Below are 21,273 nucleotides of genomic sequence, written 5' to 3'. Positions count from 1 at the left end.
CAATATTAAACGAGCTTTAATATTGTTTTTTATTTATGAACAATTTACATGATCGTATTCGACAATAGTTATTGAAAAATTATAGCTTTATAAAAAAATGAAAAATTGTTGCATAATCCCACGTGTTTTGAAAAATGTATAAATGACAAATTTCTTTCTCAGAAAACTCGATACGACATATAAGTCTTTGTGAACATAATTTAACAATATCGACAACATATAGATTCGTGAAATTTTATTTTAATACTTGGATACATTTATTTTTGTAATAAAGTATCTCCTTCTAGCTCTTTAATTATCGCTTCTTTATAACATCTCGTTCAAAGCCATCAAAATAAAAATAAGAGCAATTAAAAATAATAAAATACTTCTTACACGTGGTTGTCTTAAAAACGTAATGATCTGTGTACAATTTTTACAAAAAATACGTTGAACAGCAATATAGAAAGTTAAAAAAAGAGATATAATTAAGTTACATCGAACCAATTATATATTAGAAATGTATGCTTTTTTCAAGTAAAGGGTTTTAAACATTTTACAGCATTTAATTTGCTTTCTTCCTTTCAATTACTGTATAATGCATTTTGTATTCGAGTCACATAGATACTAAAATATGTTTCTTTTTTTTTCATGCCAATAAGGATTTTCTTAAATTAAGCATTAGTTAGAATTCAAAAACGTTATGATGTAGCAATTGTATTATACGTTGCAGAAAGATCGATTTACGCCGCTGTATATTAAGACAAAAAATAAATTGAAATAATACTTTGATAATAACATAAAGTCTTTCAGATAGTAATACATTATGTTCTCTTGTTCGTGTAATATTTTTCTTCTTTTACTTTCGTTTATCACAATGATTAGTAAGTATTTGAGAATATGTAGTTTTGAGTAAAATCCTCGATGAACAGAATATAATACAACGTGTATAAAATGCTCTGAACATGATGTGAAGCGTGTTTGAAGCGATTCAATGAAAATATTTACGGGGCTTAAATGCCAGCTAAAATAATTCTAGGGTCTTCCACAGCGTCCTTGATTTTTCTTAAGAACATCACAGCCTCGCGACCGTCAATTAATCGATGATCATATGTTAAAGCCACATACATCATTGGACGAATTTTAATCTGAAAATTATTAAAAGATCAATAAAATTTGTAATATTAGTCTTTATTAGAAGAAATTGTCGGTGTTTACCTCGCCCTTTACTGCAACGGGCCTGTCGAATACTCCGTGCATCCCAAGAATTGCACTTTGTGGTGGATTAATAATAGGTGTACCCATCAGAGAACCAAATACACCGCCGTTACTTATCGTGAATGTACCACCGTCCATATCTTCGACGGATATTTTGCCTTTTCTTGCTTTATCGCCTAAAGCTGCCAAAGCAATTTCAATTTCTGCAAAATTCTTGTTTTCTACGCTACGAAGAACTGGGACAACAAGACCCTTTGGTGTTGCAACTGCGACACTAATATCAACATAGTCTCTATAAACTATGTCAGTGCCATCTATTACAGCATTTACTACTGGTTGATCTTTTAAAGCATAGGTGCTCGCTGCAATAAATGGACTCATAAATCCCAGCTTTAAACCATATTTCTTTGTAAAATTTTCTTGGTGCATTTTACGGAATTCCATAATGCGGCTGTAAAAAGAAAAAAAAGTTAGTTATTAACAAAAACAGAAGTTAACAATTATAGTTACAATAGATATGTAATAACCTCATATCGATCTCATTAAATGTAGTTAACATAGCGTTCGTATTTTGAGCATCTTTTAATCGTTCTGCAATACGTATTCGCATCCTGTTCATCTTTACCCGTTGTTCTGTTCTGGTGCCAAGTATTTCACGTGTATAATCAGCAGGAGGCAGTTGTACCTTTGCACCTTCCAATGACTAAAAATGTTCATTCATTTAATGAATAGTAAAAAATTTATAACAGGAAGGAAAATTTATAACAGAAATAAAGAATCTTTATTTCTGAATTTGCACAATTACACCTACTTGAGCATGTTTAATTGCAGCAACTGGCATGGATGCTGCAGGTGCTTGTGGAGGTGGAGGTCGTGCAGCTGGTGGTGGTACAGCTGCTGAAGGTGGTGGTGGTGGTGGTGGCGGCGGTGGTGCTGCTGTACTAGGTGCAGGTGGAGGACTTGGAGCCTTTTCAGCTGGCTTTTCAGCTGGTTTCTCAACTGGTTTTTCAGCTGGTGCTGCTCCAACTGCGCCAACATCAATGGAACATAGTTTCTGTCCTGGCTTTACTGTTTCACCATCTTTGGCAAATATCTCTTTTACTACACCAGAAGCTGGTGATGGTACAGGAACTGAAGTCTGTGAAGGGATTATCATAAATATATAAATTACGAGATATGTTTATTATCTGTAAGTTCATTTGTTTATTGATTTTACCTTATCAGTTTCAATTTCACATAAGACATCATCTTCCTTAACTTGATCACCAACTTTCTTATCCCATCTGACATCCCCCTCACTTACACTTTCCGCAAATGGTGGTACTACAACTTCCTTTATTTCCCCTGTCAATTACAAATTTACATTATGCAAGAATTTATGTATAAAATCTTAACCATATATTTTCTTCCCTAAAGATGACTTACATAATGAAGATGTTGAATGAATATGTCTTGCCTGGTCTATCCAACAGTGAAATTTCTTATATTTTGTACATCTAGATAGAAATTAAAATTACATATTAAACTTTACTTATTAAATTAATTAACCATTTATACTACAGTTTATTCTAGATAAAAATGTAAAAAGTATTCATATTATATGGATATTTTACTCTTTTGATGTACTTTTTAAACTTACATTCGTGAGTTCTTGTTGACCACATGTTGGGTGTGGATAAATAGAATGTGCCCTACAAAAATGATTTGATACAATTAATAGTTTATGTTCATGGTTATCCCCAACGTTGATATGCCTCTCTATAAAGATAATGTTTTTAGATTTTCAACATAGCTCACCACTTCTTTATTATATCATTTTTATTTAGTAGTCTTACCTTGACTATATAAAGATCTCACAACCTGAAACAAATGTATACATAAATATAGATTCTCATTTAAAATATAAAAGTAATAATTATATAAAATGTTATATAAATTTTTATATGTGTTTATATAATTTTATATACATTATGACATAAAAGTGAGTTATAAAAGAAACTAGATAAAAATAGGTAGTGTGTCTATCGAATAGATAGAAAAAGAACCTTGACCTTAAATTACGCCCTGAAAAAATCGACGGAAATCTGTTTGGTTATCTAAAAAGTAAGTTTGCATCTGACGGCCACGAGGAATTTTTTAATTTCCCATTGACAGATTGTAGTCGATAGATCGAGTCATGAATCGTAACGTGTTCAAATACTGTTATATAACCGAAATGCAATAGGTAAAGGCAGTATTCCGACAACTTTGATTGGCAGGTTCTACTTCAAAGGGCGTTAGGTTCTTCTTGCTCAATATGTATGTCACAAATACGTTAACATTAATAACAAATGGAATGATAGTATTGTTTGATAATTTACCTTCGTTTGTGATATACTAAGTCTTGTTATTACACGAGGCACAAACCGCGGACAGTTGGACAGCATCGCGGTCATCCTCTAATGGAAAATTATGACTTAGATGTTTGCTCTTGACTCTTCCGATGGTCAAGAAGCAATACGACACGGTATGATACGGTTATAGTTAGTGGTGGGGCTAGTTTGCTACGACAAATGTGCGTTCTGAAATTTGCCACAATTGGGTTCCAAAAAATACAATAAACTAACTAACTAACTGTACTTAGACAAATCATGAAAGCAAATATTTACTGTATTGAAAATAAATATACTGTAATTATAATAAAATGCAAATAATTAAAATTAAAATACTAAAACCTTAATGTTGTAACAATAGTGTTTTTCCATTAACGATTAGTAATCTCTGCATTAACGATTATTAACGAATACATCGCTCTTTTTTTATACAAACGGTTGGGCACTATCTAATGAAAGATAAAACAAGTAATCGCAATTACTAAATAGACAATTTCCACATAAAATATATTGAGAAAGTTAATTATATTTCATAATGTCAAAATCTTCGTTGCTAAATAAACTCATATCAGTCATATAAGCTAGTCATATACGCTATAAGGAAAGAATTGTTTCACACATAGGTATATAAAGATGCTAGTCGTATGCGAGTCATATTGGTAAATCGTATGCGATATAGGAATAGAAAGAGAAGGCTGCACAGAGGCCTCCTCTATTCTTGTCTATTCAGGTATGTTTTATACACTAACGAGGCTCGTTGGTCGGTATTACACTACATATTTACTATATGAATATCTATATTGACTATATTATATTATATTTACTAATATTAGAATATTTACTATATGAATCTCTACACAACGTTTTCTTCGTATTCCTATATCGCTTTTTCAACTTGTTCACGCATTCTATCTTTATATCTCTATGGTTTCGCATATTAAATATTATGTGAAATATGTTTTACATTAAAATTTACGAACAATATAGTCGACAATATAAAAAGTCGACTTTGTGAAGAGCATTGCTATGTTAAAGCTGACAACGAATGTGAACAATCTGAAATGTTAGTCAGTTCGTGACTGAATTTACGTTTTTAAACATGAACAGTGAAGATGTAATTAAATGAATAGAATACGTAGTGATTGTGTATCGAAACATATTTGCTATAATCGCACGACACGCGATAGTGCTTGAACATTGACTATCACATAAAGAAGTTGACATTTTCTAAAAGTAGTTAAGTTTAATGTAGCTATCTGACAGCGAAGTATACGTATTGTTTATCGAGATTAGTGAAACTGATTGTGCAACATGGCGATTATATTTGAATAATAAGTACACGTCGTTTTATTATTGTTTCGCTAACGTTGCGGGGATTCTATATTTTTCTTACAATAATCCGAGGATAATGAGTGTATACTAATTGTGACATACGCGCGCACGCACACACACACACACTGTTGCAATTAAAAATCGTAAGGATTTAATATCAGTCGTAAAGACGTGAGGAGTGAAAAGAAGATTGAGGAATAAAAGAAGGATAGTCCTTTCTGTATATTTTGCACAGAGCTTTAATTTATTATGTATGGTAATAGGTTGTAATATTTTAAAGTTTGTGTTAATAACTTGATGGAGCATTAGAATGAACATTACTTTAAATGTACAGATTTCTTTAAAGTATTTCATTTTCCAAAATAAGAAGACCCTAATTAAATAAACTATGCAGCATATAAACATTAATATAATAGGTTTAGTGCATTTTAAGGGTCGTATGACAGTGAACAGAACTGTAGACTCAAATGCACTGTGATAATTAAAGTGTCATAATTAACAGTGTGATGAGCAGCAGTGGATATCGTGGAAGAAGCTTTGGACCACGAGGAGCTCGTACAAATGGTCCAGCCAATGGCTTTAATGTTCCCAGATTTCCACATCCTAGTTTTAATCATCCACGACCACCACATAGGTTACCTGGTCCTGAGAAATGGATAGAACGTCCAAATTTTGCACCATGGCAGCAGAATAAAAATTTTCATTTGCAATATAGAGGAAATTTACAATATCGACCAAATAGCAGGGGTAGAACAATAGGTGGTCGTGGAATAGTAAGATTTTCTGGGCCTGGTAGACCAACATCATCTCAATTTCATATGGGCTTTATAAGAAATCCTATACATACAGCATTATTACCCCAAGAAGAATTAATTGAAGATAAGCCTGTATCAGTACCACAAACTCCCTTGCTTGGTTCTGAAGAAGAACGTCAGCAAAAGATTGCAGAAACAGCTGACAAATTAAAGAAAAAATTATCCTCTATAACAGAACAAGAAATTACAAATTTTTGGGAAGATGATTTGCCTATATTACCAAATAATGGTTCTGAAGAAAAAAATACTCGAAATAAAATTATCCCTGAGCTTAGACACGAACCACCTGAACTTAACCTGACATTCACTGACCTTAGAGATATAGGCAGGATTGATTGTAATAATTTAAAATTTGGCAATGTAGATAGTGAATCTAATAATGAGATTTCAATTAGTTTTGAGAAGAAGTCTACAGATAATATAAGTACAAATAATGAAATTACAATTATAGATGAAGAAGAATCCCTAATCATCTTGGATTCATATGACAAAGATGACTTCAAACAGTCAAATATGTTACTGGAAGATGATAAATGCCATGAACAAATACATAACGAATTGTCTGATTTTAAATGCAACATAGAAAACTTACAATTGCAAGGTAACAATATTACAGAAAGTTTGATATCTTCAAACTCAAATAATGTTAATGAAAAGTTATTAACTTTGAATTTAGATGAGAATATAACAAATTTATTACCGACAGATTCAGTAAATATTTCACTGCCAGAAAGAGCTTTAGATGTTAATGATGTAGAAACAAGTTCTATATCAGTATCAACTACAGACGATCAAAATGAGTTAAAGATAGATAGTCCACAAAATCAAAACACTGTGCAAGTAGATATACAAGATCCAAATAGAGATAACACACAGGATACTAACATCAATATACAACATAATAATCACACAGAAACAAAGCTGCTTGAAGATAATCAAATCCAAAATAATTTACAAAGAAATGTATCCCAAGAGGTAATTCATCAAAATTTGGAAAATGTATCTGATTGTTCTCGAAAGAGATCACTTAATTTTCTACCACCTAATGAAGAAATTCATTCAAACAGCATCTGTGATTCTACATCTTCAACATATTCAAATTATGAAGCAAATAAATTAAATGATGATAAGAAATTAAATAATCCACCTGTTTTTCAATCAAAGGTCTTTAATATACCTCCTAGGTTAACTCCAAGGATTGGGGGGCCTAGAGGCCATTGGGTTTTCCAACAGAATGGAAAAAATTCATTTTTTAGAGGATCACAGAGATTACCATTTCATGGTAATCGAATACCTCCACCAAGACATGTTAAATCATTTAAAGCAACTGATTTAGTTCCAGTTGGATTTGATCCACGAGCACCACCACCATTTACGCATAATGTACCTGTTTTAAACCATGACTGTCAGCACAATTCAATAGCGCTATTTTCTTCTAATGATTTGCCTCCCGCTTTTGATCCAAGTGAACCACCACCAAATATAAGATCAAAATCAGGTACTGAACCGTCTAATAAACAAGAAAGTGTACAGTCTATGCCCTCTTTAGATTTGAAAGGTCAAACACCAAGTACTTGTCAGATTAATTTAAAAGTTATACAACAATCGCCTACTTTTGATCTCAGGGGACCACCTCCGAGAATTTCAAACGTCTCAGTAACAAATAATGAAAAAATACCTGAATTTAATCCTCAACACCCACCGCCAAAAATTCATAAAAGGGAGGAAACCCTCCAACCTCCACCAATTTTCGATCCGCGACTCTCATCTCAAGAACGTTCTAATCTATTTGTACCTTTAGATGCATCTAGGTCAACTACAGTGCCAATGAATTTAATGGACACATCACCAGCATCAGATTTTAACACTGGTCCCATTGTACCAAATTTTGCACAATTGCCTCTTATAAACATACCATCGCGTCAACCTTTTATTTCTAATGTACGGATGAATTTTTCATCTGTTATATCACAAACAAGTAGCGGACAAGAAATAATAAGGGAATTTCCATTGCCTCTACCTCCTATGAATGTCACTGAAGGTCTTCTACCACCACCAAAAGAACCTTCAGTGGGAGGAAATTCCAATCCTAATCAAAGCATAAACATGGATGATGGGTTAGAAGATATGCAAGAAGCAATGGAATTTGCAAAGCAAATAATGAACTTGACAGAAGAAACAAACGATAAAGATAAACCTACAGTTTCTGAATTACCATTGACATCATCCAAAATTCCAATACCAATCGAAAGTACACATCGTTCTTTGTCAGTAGAGAAAGGAAATACAAGTAATACAAGAAAACAAAAAAAAAATAGGAATAAGAAAAGTAGACAAAATATAGTCTGCGGGCCAGAACTAATTTGTGAGAAACAAGAGGATATAAAGGCAATAGATGAGGGACAAAGTGTACAAAATCAGAGTAAAAATACCGAAAATGCATTATTGGCAAGTGATCAAATAAGACCCAAGGTGGTGTTCAACTTAAACTCCAAAACAAAGAAAATACATAAACCGGAAGAGTGGCATAGGACTGTTATAAATATTCCTGAAAACAGAGAAATCTCGCAACAAAGTGCAATTCAAAATTCAAATAAAGAGAGGGCTCACTCTAGGAAGCATTCTTCTGAAAGTAACAATAACACGAATCAAAATAAAAATAAACAAAAAGAGGCGAAAATTAACAAAAATGCTGATCCACAAGTCATCCCTATACATGAAAAATCAAATTATACATGTTATCGTTATAAAAATTACGGAGATTTGGAAAAATTACATGCGCATTCTTCGAATACAACACTAACATCTAGTGACATAGATATTCAAAAGAATCAAAAATCAAAAAAAGAATCTGAAAAGAAAAAGGTTTTTACCCCAGAGGCATTATGGAAGAAAAGAGTGATCAGTCGTTTCCTGAAAATGAGTAAAAACGATATTTGCAATATGGTCAATAATTCGAGTCTTCGTAAGTTTGATATTGCAATGGAACATCTGGTGAAAGAAAGAAAGTCGTCTCTTTCTTTAGAACTAAGAAACATGGAAGACGAGAAAATGAAAGAATACGATAGAATAGAATTTATGAATCAATTGAACGCTATGTTAGATCCAAGCGCTGTTGTCGGTATTACGGATTTACCTACAGAATTTATTCATCATTTGAGCGAAGTTTTACAACTTGATATACCGTTTGATACTGAATTATCCGAAAGTCAAAACGCAGATATCGAAGAGATTAAAATTATAAATCAGAACGAAAATCTGGGAGTACATTCGTGCGAGGATGTAAGGGAGGAGAGTCTAAAAATCCCATCTACTGAGTATCAAGATCCTCAAGACGAAGAACATGCAGAAGATAAATCTATATATAGTAAAGAAGAATCTATTCACTATTCCTTGAACACAGAATCGAATGTTAATATTTTACAACAGGATACAAATTCGTCGCATCGATCACTATCAAATGATCGCGAAATCGAGAATACGCATAAGAAACAACAGCAACCACTATTTAACGAAGCTGACTTGGATGATATATTGTTTCAAGTAACAGAGAGAACGAAGAGTTTATCAAACACGAGTTTGCCTGTGGAACCGGAGAAGAGCATTGATACAGGTTCAGGTGCTTCATTGGTTCAAACAATAACAGAAGCTTCTGAGTATAACACTTTCTCACAGATTCCTAACAAAACAGTAGCTGATCTCGATGATATTTTTTCAGCTGGGATCGCGCGAGTCAAACAGTTAGGTAAAAGTAACGCGGATATAGATCATTTAAGAGCGCGTAAATCCAATTCCGAAGATCGCAACACGCGTCACGTGTCTAACCACGAAAGGTATGAAAGATGGAAGAGAAAGGAACGAGAGGATCCGGATACATTTAGGAATTTAACGAAAGAAGAATGGGAAGCGAAGTATGGACTAACTAACACTTTGGTAGCTTCAACTATTGTGCGAAAAAATACCTCTAACAGTGCAGAAAATTTAAGCAAAGATGAGAGAAATAATCGCGCTCCGAGATACTGCTCCTCAGATTCACCAATGAGACATTTAAGCATAAGTCCTTTAACCCGCGAAGTTTCTGTGCATAATTTAGATAGGTGTATTAGCGATCCTAGCGAGATAAAAGAACTACAAACAGCAGAAATATCGGCAAGTAGTAGCGAGACCAGTTCAAGTAATTTCAGCGACAGTGACGAGGAAACTGTTTCTCCCAATGTGACAAAATTGTTGAAAGTAATAAAAGAAAAGGAAAAGATCGCAAAGCAAAAATCGCTCAATGAAACCATCAGAGATGAAGTAGTCGCTGAGATAGAAAAGGAATGGAAAGAAAAGAGTAAACATAAGGAAAGAAAATCTCGCAAACGTGAAAAAAGGAAAAAAGACAAGAAAGAGAAACGAAAGAAAGAGAAGAGAAAAAAGAGGAAAAGGAATTCTTATTCGGGTTCGTCAAAATCTACCGAACAAACCGAAGGGTTTCGGGCACTGAAAGAGGATGAGATCAAGAAAGAAGTAATCGTCAAAGAGGAATCGATGAGTTCGTTCGAGGAGAATGCTTCATTAAATGACACAATTAATAATATTTCGGTTAATCGGTCAACTGAGTCGCTTAGTAAATTGCAAAGTTTACAAACAGAGGAAGACTGCACTGTACTTCCTGTTACTTGTGAGACCGTATCGTCGCAACCTAAGAACAAACCCACGATTGTTTCTGTAGTGACGCAACCGAAAACTAAAGCACAACTCAAACAAATGCCAGAATCCAATAATGCGGAACAGAGGCAAATTATGGAGAAAGTAACGGAATTTACAAAGAATAATACAGTGAATGTAGATAACGAAAAGACGAAAGATCCTCTGGAAATGAATAGAGATTACGAAATAGCGACGACGAGTAATAACGAACGAATAGACGGAATGTTATCTATGAATATCTCTTTACATCAAACTAATATACCTTTACTTACTGAAGAATCATCTCCGTCTATTCAATCGCACAGTGAAGCTATCAGTGATAACAACACAACGCATATAATGTCATTTGCAACCCATAGTAGTTTAAATATTGTTCTTGATACTAGTACGAATAATCAGTCTGTTGATGAAAAAGCATGTACAACTAGTTACTCGGTGGAAAACAAGAGTGGCGGTTATAAAAAAATAGACATAAAAGCATATAAAGAGCGCGCGTTGCAGAGACGTTTGAAGGAACTAGGCGCGTTAAAAGAGGCTCCTGCAAATTCTGCTTCGTTGATTCGAGAATCTCACCATTCTCTACCTACTGATAAATCTAACGTGGAATCATTAGAAGCAATAAGCGAAATAAAAACTGAAATTCATACAAATAAAGCACAACTAGCGGATCCACGGTTAACTACGGTAAGATCAACGAGTACGCCCACTTCGGAGGATTCTGATAAAGTAGAGGCCAGAGAGAAGAATAATTTGGAAGAAGAGCATCAGACCATGGATGTCGCGCAAGAAACTAAAGAAGCCGTGATTTCTATACAACCGAAAAACTTCAACGAGAAGAATGAAACTCGATGCATCGATGATTCAAACATTTTTAAAGACTCTGTAAAACGTATGGAATGCAAAAATGATAACAAATCCTTGTCGAAAGAAATTGACAAGCAAGAACTCGACGAATTTCCGAATAGAAAGAAATTAAAACTAGAATCAGAGAAAAAGCCAAAGAAACCAATTTCAGATGTTGACTCCTCTAAGTTTAAAAATATTCGATCAGAGGGAAGTAAAGAATTGAAATTGAAGAAAGAGAAAGCTAAGAAATCGTGTGAAAAAAAGAAAAAGAGTTCGAAGCTGAATGAATCTAAATCGATAGAAGAAAACCCTGTAGAAAAACATTCTCATAAAAAGACTCCTGATGGCAATAAAAAAGTACCGGTTGTAAGTTCACATGCCACCGATCAAAGTGAAGTTGAAAAAACAAGCAGTCATAATATTCATGAAAATTTATCTAAACTTCAAACTGTTGAAACGTGCTCGGGAAACGCAGAAGTGATAATTGATAGCAAAACTCTACAGAAAGAAGTTAATACTCATTCCGTGGTAAGACAAAACAACCAAGTGCTCACTGATAGTAACAAAGAAGCAGTAAGCATTAATGAAAACGTTGCACTACAAGATAATGAAATAATTATTTCGAACCAGCAGGTTTTAAATGAAGAAATGGCGAGAACCCAGGACCAAAACTTAATAAGCTCGGAAAATGTAAAAAAAGATGGTGAATCAAATAAAGAAATAGGAGAACATACAACTAAAGTCAATGAAGTGAGTATGTTCGCTGAATCTATGTCCGCAGTAAGCTTGAACAAAGAAAAGGATATATGCAACGACATGTCATCAGTAAGCTCAACGTCTGTTGGTCATGTTCAACCAATTCGCACTGAAAAATGTATGACAAGTACACCACCTCTTGTTTCGAACTACATTGGCGAAGAATCCCATTCGTTAAGCAAACAAATCGATGTTGATATTGAAAAATACAGTCATACAATTAATATTGAACATTTGCAAGATTCCAAAGCCGCTGGTAATTCTACTTTGGATACGAGAATCCATTCGGAAGCTATTGTTAAAAACGATGATATAAATGCAGAAACGAATGATGTAGAAGAGCAGGATAGGACTATATCTCGGTTAAGTCAAAAATTAAAAACTTTATACGGTTATAGTAAAGTACGTGGTAAAAACGAAGTGAAATCTCCAGATAGTCGGAGTAGTCCGTTTAAGGGTTTTCTCGCGGATACCATCGATAATGATATTTGTCAAGTAACTCTATTATATCATACAAAGATGAACAATGCAAATATCGAAGAAAACACAATAAATGAATACAAAGATTCCAATCAATGCTTACAAACATGTTTCAATGATAAACCCATTATAGTATCGAAAGAGGAAGAGAAAGATGGTGACGAAGATTCTTCTAAGAAAATGGACGAAGAAAACGAAATATTCTCAATTTCTAATTTAGCAAACGAGCAACAAAATATTACAGAAAAAACGGTAGATCATAGCTTAAATGTGAAAGATAATATCAAGATTGATGATACGACGTTGGAAATTAAGGATGAAGATATAACAACGGAAAATGATCAAACTTACGATCTTTCTGCTCAACCGAAATTTTTATTTCTAGCTAACATAGATAATCATCATGATGCACTTGACGAAGATAGCCAGTCATTTATTGTTTTAGACGAATATATAGACGATACAGATGAAAAATCGATCAAGAAATTGAGTTCTCTTGACTTGGATCTTGAAGATTGTATTGCGCGAGATGCAGATATTTTTACGACTAAATCATTGCAGGAACAAGAGAATTTGCCGAGTGATATTAAATCATCAAGTTTTAACTCAATAGCTTTTAACGAGTTGTCAGAAGTTTTTGATAAGAACAATCACGATGGGAAACTAAATCAAACTAATGTAACATCTACGCGTGAAAATGAGAAATCTACGTCGTCTGAAAAAACTACTGCTGTTTTTCCATCAGAGTTATTTGCGGCTGCAGAGAAGACTGTAAATACTACAAATCTATTTTTTCCTATACCTCCATCAAACGAAAATTTAGAAGCAAATTCAAAAATATTAAAAACTACTAAACCTATTAATTCAATTAATTCAGAAATTTCAGTAGAATATCCACAAAATATTATTAATGCAGCATCTGAAAATATTTCTCAAAAATGTGCAACGATCGAACCATCATCGATTACAGAAATAAGAATCGAAGAAAGGAATGAACATTGTACCGATGTATCAGAGGATAATTTACTGCATAATGTTCAATCTTCTTGCGCAACCGAACCAGTAGTTACACCCCTTGAAAGTGAAAGCTCACAAAATTTAAATGTTCCAATAAAAACTGCCAGGAGAAAGTCCATAGAGAACTTTCGGAATACTGCATCAATGCCTGAAGCAAATGAAGAATTTCTAGAACTGAGGGAACAACAGCAAGTGGATAATAATTTGCTAGATAAGCAAATATCAGTTCCTTGTGAAATAAGCACGTCCATTGATAGAAATTTATCTATCAATTATAATGAAGAATACGAGGCACGAATTTCGAATAAGTTGAATCAAAAAGACAAGAATAAGACTTTAAATAACATAATCGATAAATCGAAAAGGAGATATAAGAAACGGAAGCCTACTATTTCAAAGAAGATAGTGAAGGGAGCATTGACATCAGATACTGTAAAAATTAAACATCCAACCATGAAAGAAGCTGTCATGGCTAGGATGATCGCAATCGATGTTGAAATCCATAAATTAATGACAGAAAAGATGACCCTCTATCAAATGTTAACAAGCAATACCTTACCAAACGACAATAATTTACAACAAAATGACGTGACACACGAAGACAGAGAAGTTGAAACGCCAGTAATTAGACCTCGAACTCCATCCGCGTTAATGACACAATTACTTCAGAATATCGAACCTAATCCCGTAGCAAATCAATGTGCCAACACATCTATAGGAAGTTTACCTACAAAAGACAGTCCGATACAGCCAAATAAATCTAAGACATTGTATAAACACGATCATCATGCAGAGAAAAGGGGAAGCTGTACTTCTACTTGTGGTTCCGATGATGAAGAGATCGCATATCATGCCGAAGATACTAAATCATCTAAAAAAAGAAAGAGACAAAGCTCTGAAAGATCGGTTGAAAGATCGGTTAAAAGATCGGAAAATAAATCAGACAGTCAGAATGTATGCACCAAGGACACACAAAGTACAGTTACAGAGAAGAAACAAGTTAATAACGCAATAAAAGTAACACTTAAAAAAATCAATACGAAACGAACAACAATAGAACAAAATTCTGAACAGGTTTCAGTGAATGAAACTATATTCCAAGAAGATATCAATAAAGATATAAGTAAATCTCAAGAGACAGAAAACATTGAATCTGTGGAACCTCAAATACTTAATGAAGGCACTATTGAAATAAAAGTACCAGAGCTTAACAAAGAAAATTATTTAACAAAAGATTGCAAAGAAAAACATGAAACTTCAAATAAGACAAGTAATGACGTAGATTTAGTAGAAAAACCAATGGAGAACAAAACACCAGAAAGGTCATTGATATATTCGGATGATAGTACTTGGGATTCTCTTCTTCAGAATCCAAGCACAGATGATCAAAAGAAATCAAACACTGGCCTTGCTTTGTTAGAGGAAACGTATAAGAAAGAAATTGCGAAAATGCGAAGAATAAGAGCCGAAGCGCGAAGAAAGAAAAAGAGAAAATTAGAGAATTTGTTACAGATTGTGAATACTTTGACTCCTGACGAGGAGGAGTTGCCACTGTCAGCTCTATATGCTAAAAAATTGCATCAAAAGAAACAATTATTGGATTCTTTCGAACAGCAAACTAAACAACAAACAGGTGATGATCCGCAACTGTGGAAAAACGTAGTTGAAGTGATAAACGCAGTAGCAGAAAACAGAACACAAGATCTTTATGTAGAGTCATCAGAAAAGCGATTAACTAATTGCTCTGAAGGTGTTATATCTGCTATACCAAACCCAGAGGTAAACTCTGAATTTAGAGATAATAAGGAGAAACAGATTATAAATTCCTCACTAAGGAATATTAAAGAAGTTTGCATCGAACCATTGATCGATGTTAACATTTCTGACAATAAAAATGAAAGGAATAATGTTTCGAAGAAAGATGATTTACAAATGTTATCTAGTAAATCGCAAGAATTTTTAAATAATGAATACTTTCAACAAGATTTGGAAATCAGTGTGTCATCAAAAATTGTAATGAATTTATCCGAAACATGTACAGATGATACATCTATGAATATCGAAGCAAATTTAGTAAAATCCTTGGTACAGCAAGCTGTAGAAAATGATAATGTGAAAATCAATCGGTCGACCTCAATAAAAGATTCAGATTCGTGTCTTACGGAATCAAATTCAAATAATATTCGCGATGGGCAGAATATCTCGAACGTCTTGGAATATTCGGAAAAAGCTGAAAGAAAAACTAATATGGAAACTATGGAGTCTACTTTGCAAAACAAACTAAATAATACTGACGAGAATATTGCAACACAGGAACCTACTAACAGTCAATTTGTAAGAACATCTGAAGATACTCGAAATAATTATGATGCATCAACTGAATCTAACAATGATAAAAATATTGCTATTATGGATGAAACTACATCAAAGGATAAATTTGGTTTTAAACTAGAAAACGTAAACGAAGCAAATATGCAAGATTCCGTAGTTTTGCACGATGAAGATAATAATGTTGACAATACTGTTGAAGAATTCGATTGTATACCTCAAAATGAACGCTTTGTAAGTCTTAAAGAACATAAAGAATCACACAAAAGAAAAGATATTGAGCGATTTGATAAGACTGCATGCGAAGAAAATAATAATCAGAATTGCGCATCTGTTTCTTCTTTTACTGAGAATACAGAAGCGTTAAAAAGCGATGAAGTATTAAGTAAGAAATCGTTTAAGCATAAGAGAGGAAGCAGCAAGACTGCTGTTCGACGAAGCTCGAGATATGCCGAAGAATGTGTGAAACGTATAAAATTAGAGATTGATGTAACCGTCCCAAATACTGAGCAGGAGGAAAAGAATTTCAGGATGCAGTTTCCAAGTACATCACCATGTGAAGAAGTCGAAACTATATCAATAAATTCTAGAAGGAATCGTAATATTCAAAAGCCAATAATGAACAGAAAGCGACGCACGCCTATTCTTCCAGAAATTGAAGTTGTGGCACATGAATTGAATTCAAGTAATGAATCTTTAAAAGGAATTAAAAGACACAAAAAACATACAATGTCCGAAATGATGAATTGCGTAGTACGGATAGTAGATTGTAGACATACGATTTTGAATCCTAATGTAAGCTTAGACGTATTACAAAAGTATGAAATATCCAAAATTAACACATACATCTATCCTAACTCTACTCAAATGGATTCTTCCGTAAGTCTTGCGGAATCAACATCAACCAAAGATTTGCCTACTGTATGCAAGACAACATCATTGAGTGAATTACCACGAAGTCAGGCTTTAAAATTGATTAAAAAATTCGACGATACAACACGACTTGTTAATGATCAAATAAGTTCCATTAAAATTAAGAAAATACCAAGATCTGCAAATATGGATTCACCTGTAAATGATGAAGAATGTGCAGACCGCAATATCGAAGTTATGCCAGTTTTAGCGAAGGAACCTATTACTGTAGACATTATACAGAATTGTGATAAACCAGATATTGAGATTGTGGGAGAAAAAACGATAGTTACTAAGAATCAACAACACAGCAAGTCTGGATCAACATTGACTGCAATAGATATAAATGACGATAAAGAACTACCGAGGACGCAATATACGGTTCATAAAGGTCCTATTTTAGATATTAAGGTAAAGAAACGGAAGAAATAATGACATGAAAGTATGTATTAAAGTAATGCATAAGTATTTTTATTTTTTGGTATCAAACTCTGTGATACTTTCTCTTCTTTTTTATAACATAGTAGATCCAAATATTCTTTGAAACAAAGAAATTGTATTATAGTCCTAATTTGTATAGAACCATTATACTTTTTTGCTATTATATTTTATTTTTCATAAAATATTTATTTTGTCATATAAAGTGTTCTATTGGCATATGATATATACAAATATAAAAATACAGGGAAATAGTGTTAATACAATCTGTAAAAATGTCTAGTTTTCAAATTTCCACTTGTTATTTTCCTCTTACTTATGTTAGTGTTATTTCTATATTATAATGCAGTTATTTGTTATTTCTCTTTTTATCTATAATCATGAAACTGTTACCACTATAAATAACTTTTATCAGAATTCTACAAGTTAGATTAAATTTTACAACTTAATAATAGGAAAGTATTTTTTCTAGGTTTTTGAGAATTCATTCCTAGCCGCAAGTGAAGATGGCAGAATATACAGGTACAATCAAGCATCTAATGGAATATTAAACATCTACAAAGGTCATCAAGCAGCAGTAACTTGTTTATATGTATACAATACAACTAGCACAGATATTAACAAAGAATGGATGTTCTCTGGTTCATTGGATGGAACCTTACGATGTTACAACATAATGGTAACAGTAACAAGTTTATCAATTTAGCATAATACATACATGTTGTTAACTCCTTTTGCTACATATTATTATTTATTATAAATAAATTTCATTAGACTGGAGTGCAAGTAAGAGATACAGCGGATATAGGTAGCCCCATACAATGTATGGATGAAGCATGGGGAATAATTTTTATTGGTACTAAGTCAGGGCATGTATCACGCTATCATATAAAGGTTCGTTGAAAAATGTTATGTATAAAATTGTTTTTATCGAATATGTATGAATATCATTTTTGTAACAAAAAATGTATGAATATTTCAGTCAGGTACTATTAAAGGAAACAGCATACAGTTCTCAGATAAGTCTGTATTAGCTTTAAAAGCAACTAACGAGGGTCCACGAAGAGTTCTTATCGTAGCATCACGTAGTCAACCGATAACGATACGAGATGCTCAAAATGGCCTATTTCTTCGCACAATTTGTGGTCAAAAAAGTCACACTGTGTATAGTTTGATGCGTAATAATCATTTGATTTATTGTGGTACAAGTAGCACATCTATACTTGTCTTTGATTTTACGGTTTGTAAAAATAATATATATAGGTACAATACAATCTCGATTATAGGACTTAATAAGGAGACTTCATATATTTTAAACCAAATGATACAAACAAACAATTAAACGCTATATAAAATCTTTCGGATCCCATATCTTGCCTCTAGGTCATGTATATTTTAATGCGAGTGATTTCTTCTAGCTGCTTTCGTTTCATGTTTCGAACCATTCAAGCACTTTTTCGAGAGCTACAATTGCTTAAGAATAAAAAATGAGAAGGCACATCTTCATTGTAGTCATCCGTTCATTCGTCCACTTCTTGATCCAGAGTTTTGTTATTAACACTTTGAAGATTTTCATTGGTATATACTTGTGTGCCAATATTATATTTCTTATCAAATTCAAGCCAATCTATTACATCAGTTCTGTTACGATCTTCGCATTCTGGTATGCTATGCAGCGTTGCAAGCCCACGAAAAAGTTTTTCTACACTAATGCTCATTTGGTGAATACTGTGACGTAATTTAAACTTTGGTGAAAATTAGGATTTCCATTTAATTTTTCATTAAACTGCCAAACTTCCTCGCATATAATCGGCACTGATATAGGTATTTCTTTATGTCTACATTGTAGAAACCACTAGTAACGAATCGTGTCGAAATCATTATTTTTTGCCAGTTTTCAACTTGTTTGGGAAGTGCTAGCATTCGATAAGTCAATATCCTGTAAATGATTTTCTATTGCTCACTCTTTATTTTTTATACCAATGACCGTAGATTTTCCAACATAGATATTCTTGTGTTAAGTTTATTGCATTCGCGCCATTTCTCAACTTTTTCATGATTTTATATTTTGTTTCAACTGACAATATTACTCATTTCCGTTCTGACAACACTGTTGCCGTGAGGCTTTGAATGTAAATACCATACTAAAATGCTGTGAAGAGTTTGTTCGAATTGAAAAGTTATTTCCGATAAATTTGATAGAAGGAAATAAATACTGCATGGATTACATACACACATAGTACAAAATGTACCGATAGTAGAATATTCCGATGATAGAATGCTTGAATAATGAGTGCCCGGATAATCGAGGTTCTACTGTATAATCTTCCATGTTATCATTGTAATACAGCATCATCATGTAAAATTCATTCTTTGCATTCCTTTATTTTATAGAATGGCGAACAAACAATGCAGTATGATGCTGGTGTAGGAATTGTATGCATGCGTCTGTACAAACAACTATTGTTTGCCGGTTGTTATGATGGAAATATTTATGTATTTAATACAAAGGTTAGTATGAACTTCAAAACTAATGTTAACTATGAAAGAAATTGTATTAATCTTTAGACAAACTCTAGGATCATCAACTTGTATGCAGTATACCTGGACCTGGTAATATGTTATTAAGTATGGAAGTCATAGACAATAAGGTATCTAAAATATTCTATTAAAATGCTATTAGAATATTACATTAAATGTAATATTCAAACATTTATTTTTTTAGATCATAGCTGGTAGCAAAGATAAACGTTTGCAGTCATGGCAAATGCCACGACAAGTACGATCTTTACTATAGAAAGTGAATCAAGCTTGAACTGACAGATCCTAGTCTAATCGTGCTCCGAGGAAAAAGATTATTAAATTTGGAGTACAATCTGCCTATGAAATCATTGTACAGACTCAGAGGAGTTACTTTGTAATATATATACATATATACATTTTATTTGCGAGAAAATGCACATAAGTAATATATATAAATATGTTTGTACAAAAAATTAGATAAATTATTAATATTGCGACAAAGTCAGTACATTTGAAAAACGTGGTAAATTCTTGTTCTTTATTCCATTTTGTAAACTCGCGCTAGTAGGGGTAAGCCTCCTGTGCCTTGTGCGTAACATGTGTGTGAAATGCTTTTTTTCACATTCTATAATAATGATACAAGAAACATAAACATGATTACAAAGGAGTGCACCCTTTATCGTTCAAAGTTTTTGAACCTTTGCACTTGTTACTTTTTCTTTTGTATTTGGATATATATTGGATATATATATATTAAAGTGTTATGTGAATATATGCCTATAAAACAGTAACACAATAAGTGTAAATGCTAATAATAATTATATTTATTGTTTTATATTAAATTTGTAGGTGGCCTGACAGCATTTCGTAATTTGCTTGATTAATGCAAAAGATTGAGGTGTGTAAAGCCAACTTGTATGGAAACATTTATTTAAATTAAATCAATAAGAAACGTGAGTTTCATCGCATCGATGGAATGCATATCTTTCCGAATAAGAATCGTTGCAATAATTTGTTTCGTTGAACTTATATCTTTCTTTGTCAATTGTTACGTTATTTTTTAGGCATTGTTCCGTAATTCGTAATTATTTTACACCTTTTATCTTATATTATTATGAAGTAACTAGTAAAAGAAAGATGTGTTTCTACCGATGTTATTAACAAAGAATGTTAGAATGTGATTATAATGAAATGTATATGTTAAAGAAGAAAAAAAACCCGTCTATATTACATGAATTGCAAAATCTTTTTAAAGAAGCATAGTGTGCAAACAAGTTCTATACAACTTTGGTTTATCTTTAACATATATTATTTCGTTCATTTCGCATTGTACTTATAAAAATAATCATTTACATGCACATCACTGGACGTACTACGTTGTACTTTACTAATTTATTATGTATCTAGTATTTGTTGCATGTAACAATAAAACATTGTTCTCGTATTTTTGGCAAAGTTCGTTACATTTGTTTTTGAGAGTAAATTTTTTATGTAAACTAGCGGTAGTAATGTACACAATTTTAAAATTTTGTATATTAAATTATGCGAAAGTTATGAAACGTGTA

At 32.8% G+C, this 21,273-nt stretch overlaps 2 protein-coding genes across 5 annotated transcripts; one reads left to right on the top strand and one right to left on the bottom strand.

The window, feature by feature from the left end:
- Positions 1-218: 218 nt before the first annotated feature.
- LOC117213076 (dihydrolipoyllysine-residue succinyltransferase component of 2-oxoglutarate dehydrogenase complex, mitochondrial) lies at positions 219-3,731 on the bottom strand. Its single transcript, XM_033458362.1, has 9 exons — positions 3,558-3,731; positions 3,033-3,057; positions 2,837-2,888; positions 2,623-2,693; positions 2,414-2,541; positions 2,009-2,335; positions 1,725-1,900; positions 1,198-1,648; positions 219-1,127 (listed from the first exon to the last, which is right to left on the bottom strand). The coding sequence occupies exons 1-9, from the start codon at positions 3,630-3,632 to the stop codon at positions 993-995; spliced, it is 1,440 nt and encodes a 479-aa protein (XP_033314253.1). The 5' UTR covers positions 3,633-3,731; the 3' UTR covers positions 219-992.
- A 707-nt stretch (positions 3,732-4,438) lies between these two features.
- On the top strand, positions 4,439-21,262 carry LOC117213082 (uncharacterized protein PF11_0213-like). 4 transcript variants are annotated; one of them, XM_033458377.1, is made up of 8 exons: positions 4,445-6,317; positions 6,423-17,158; positions 17,658-17,864; positions 17,960-18,079; positions 18,168-18,425; positions 19,580-19,696; positions 19,765-19,836; positions 19,911-20,052. In XM_033458377.1, exons 1-8 carry the CDS (start codon positions 5,408-5,410, stop codon positions 19,980-19,982), a joined length of 12,492 nt encoding a protein of 4,163 aa, XP_033314268.1. In that variant the 5' UTR covers positions 4,445-5,407; the 3' UTR covers positions 19,983-20,052. The 4 variants fall into 4 exon arrangements, with proteins under 4 accessions (XP_033314269.1, XP_033314268.1, XP_033314267.1 ...); XM_033458376.1 differs by having other exon boundaries at positions 4,445-11,782; positions 11,885-17,158; XM_033458375.1 differs by having other exon boundaries at positions 4,445-17,158; positions 19,911-21,262.
- Positions 21,263-21,273: the final 11 nt, after the last annotated feature.

This window comes from Bombus bifarius, unplaced genomic scaffold, assembly GCF_011952205.1.
Source record: "Bombus bifarius isolate JDL3187 unplaced genomic scaffold, Bbif_JDL3187 scf7180000008494, whole genome shotgun sequence".
Lineage (NCBI taxonomy): Eukaryota > Metazoa > Arthropoda > Insecta > Hymenoptera > Apidae > Bombus > Bombus bifarius.
The sequence above is the reverse complement of the archived record's forward strand: the minus strand, read 5'-3'. Positions and strand labels throughout refer to the sequence as shown.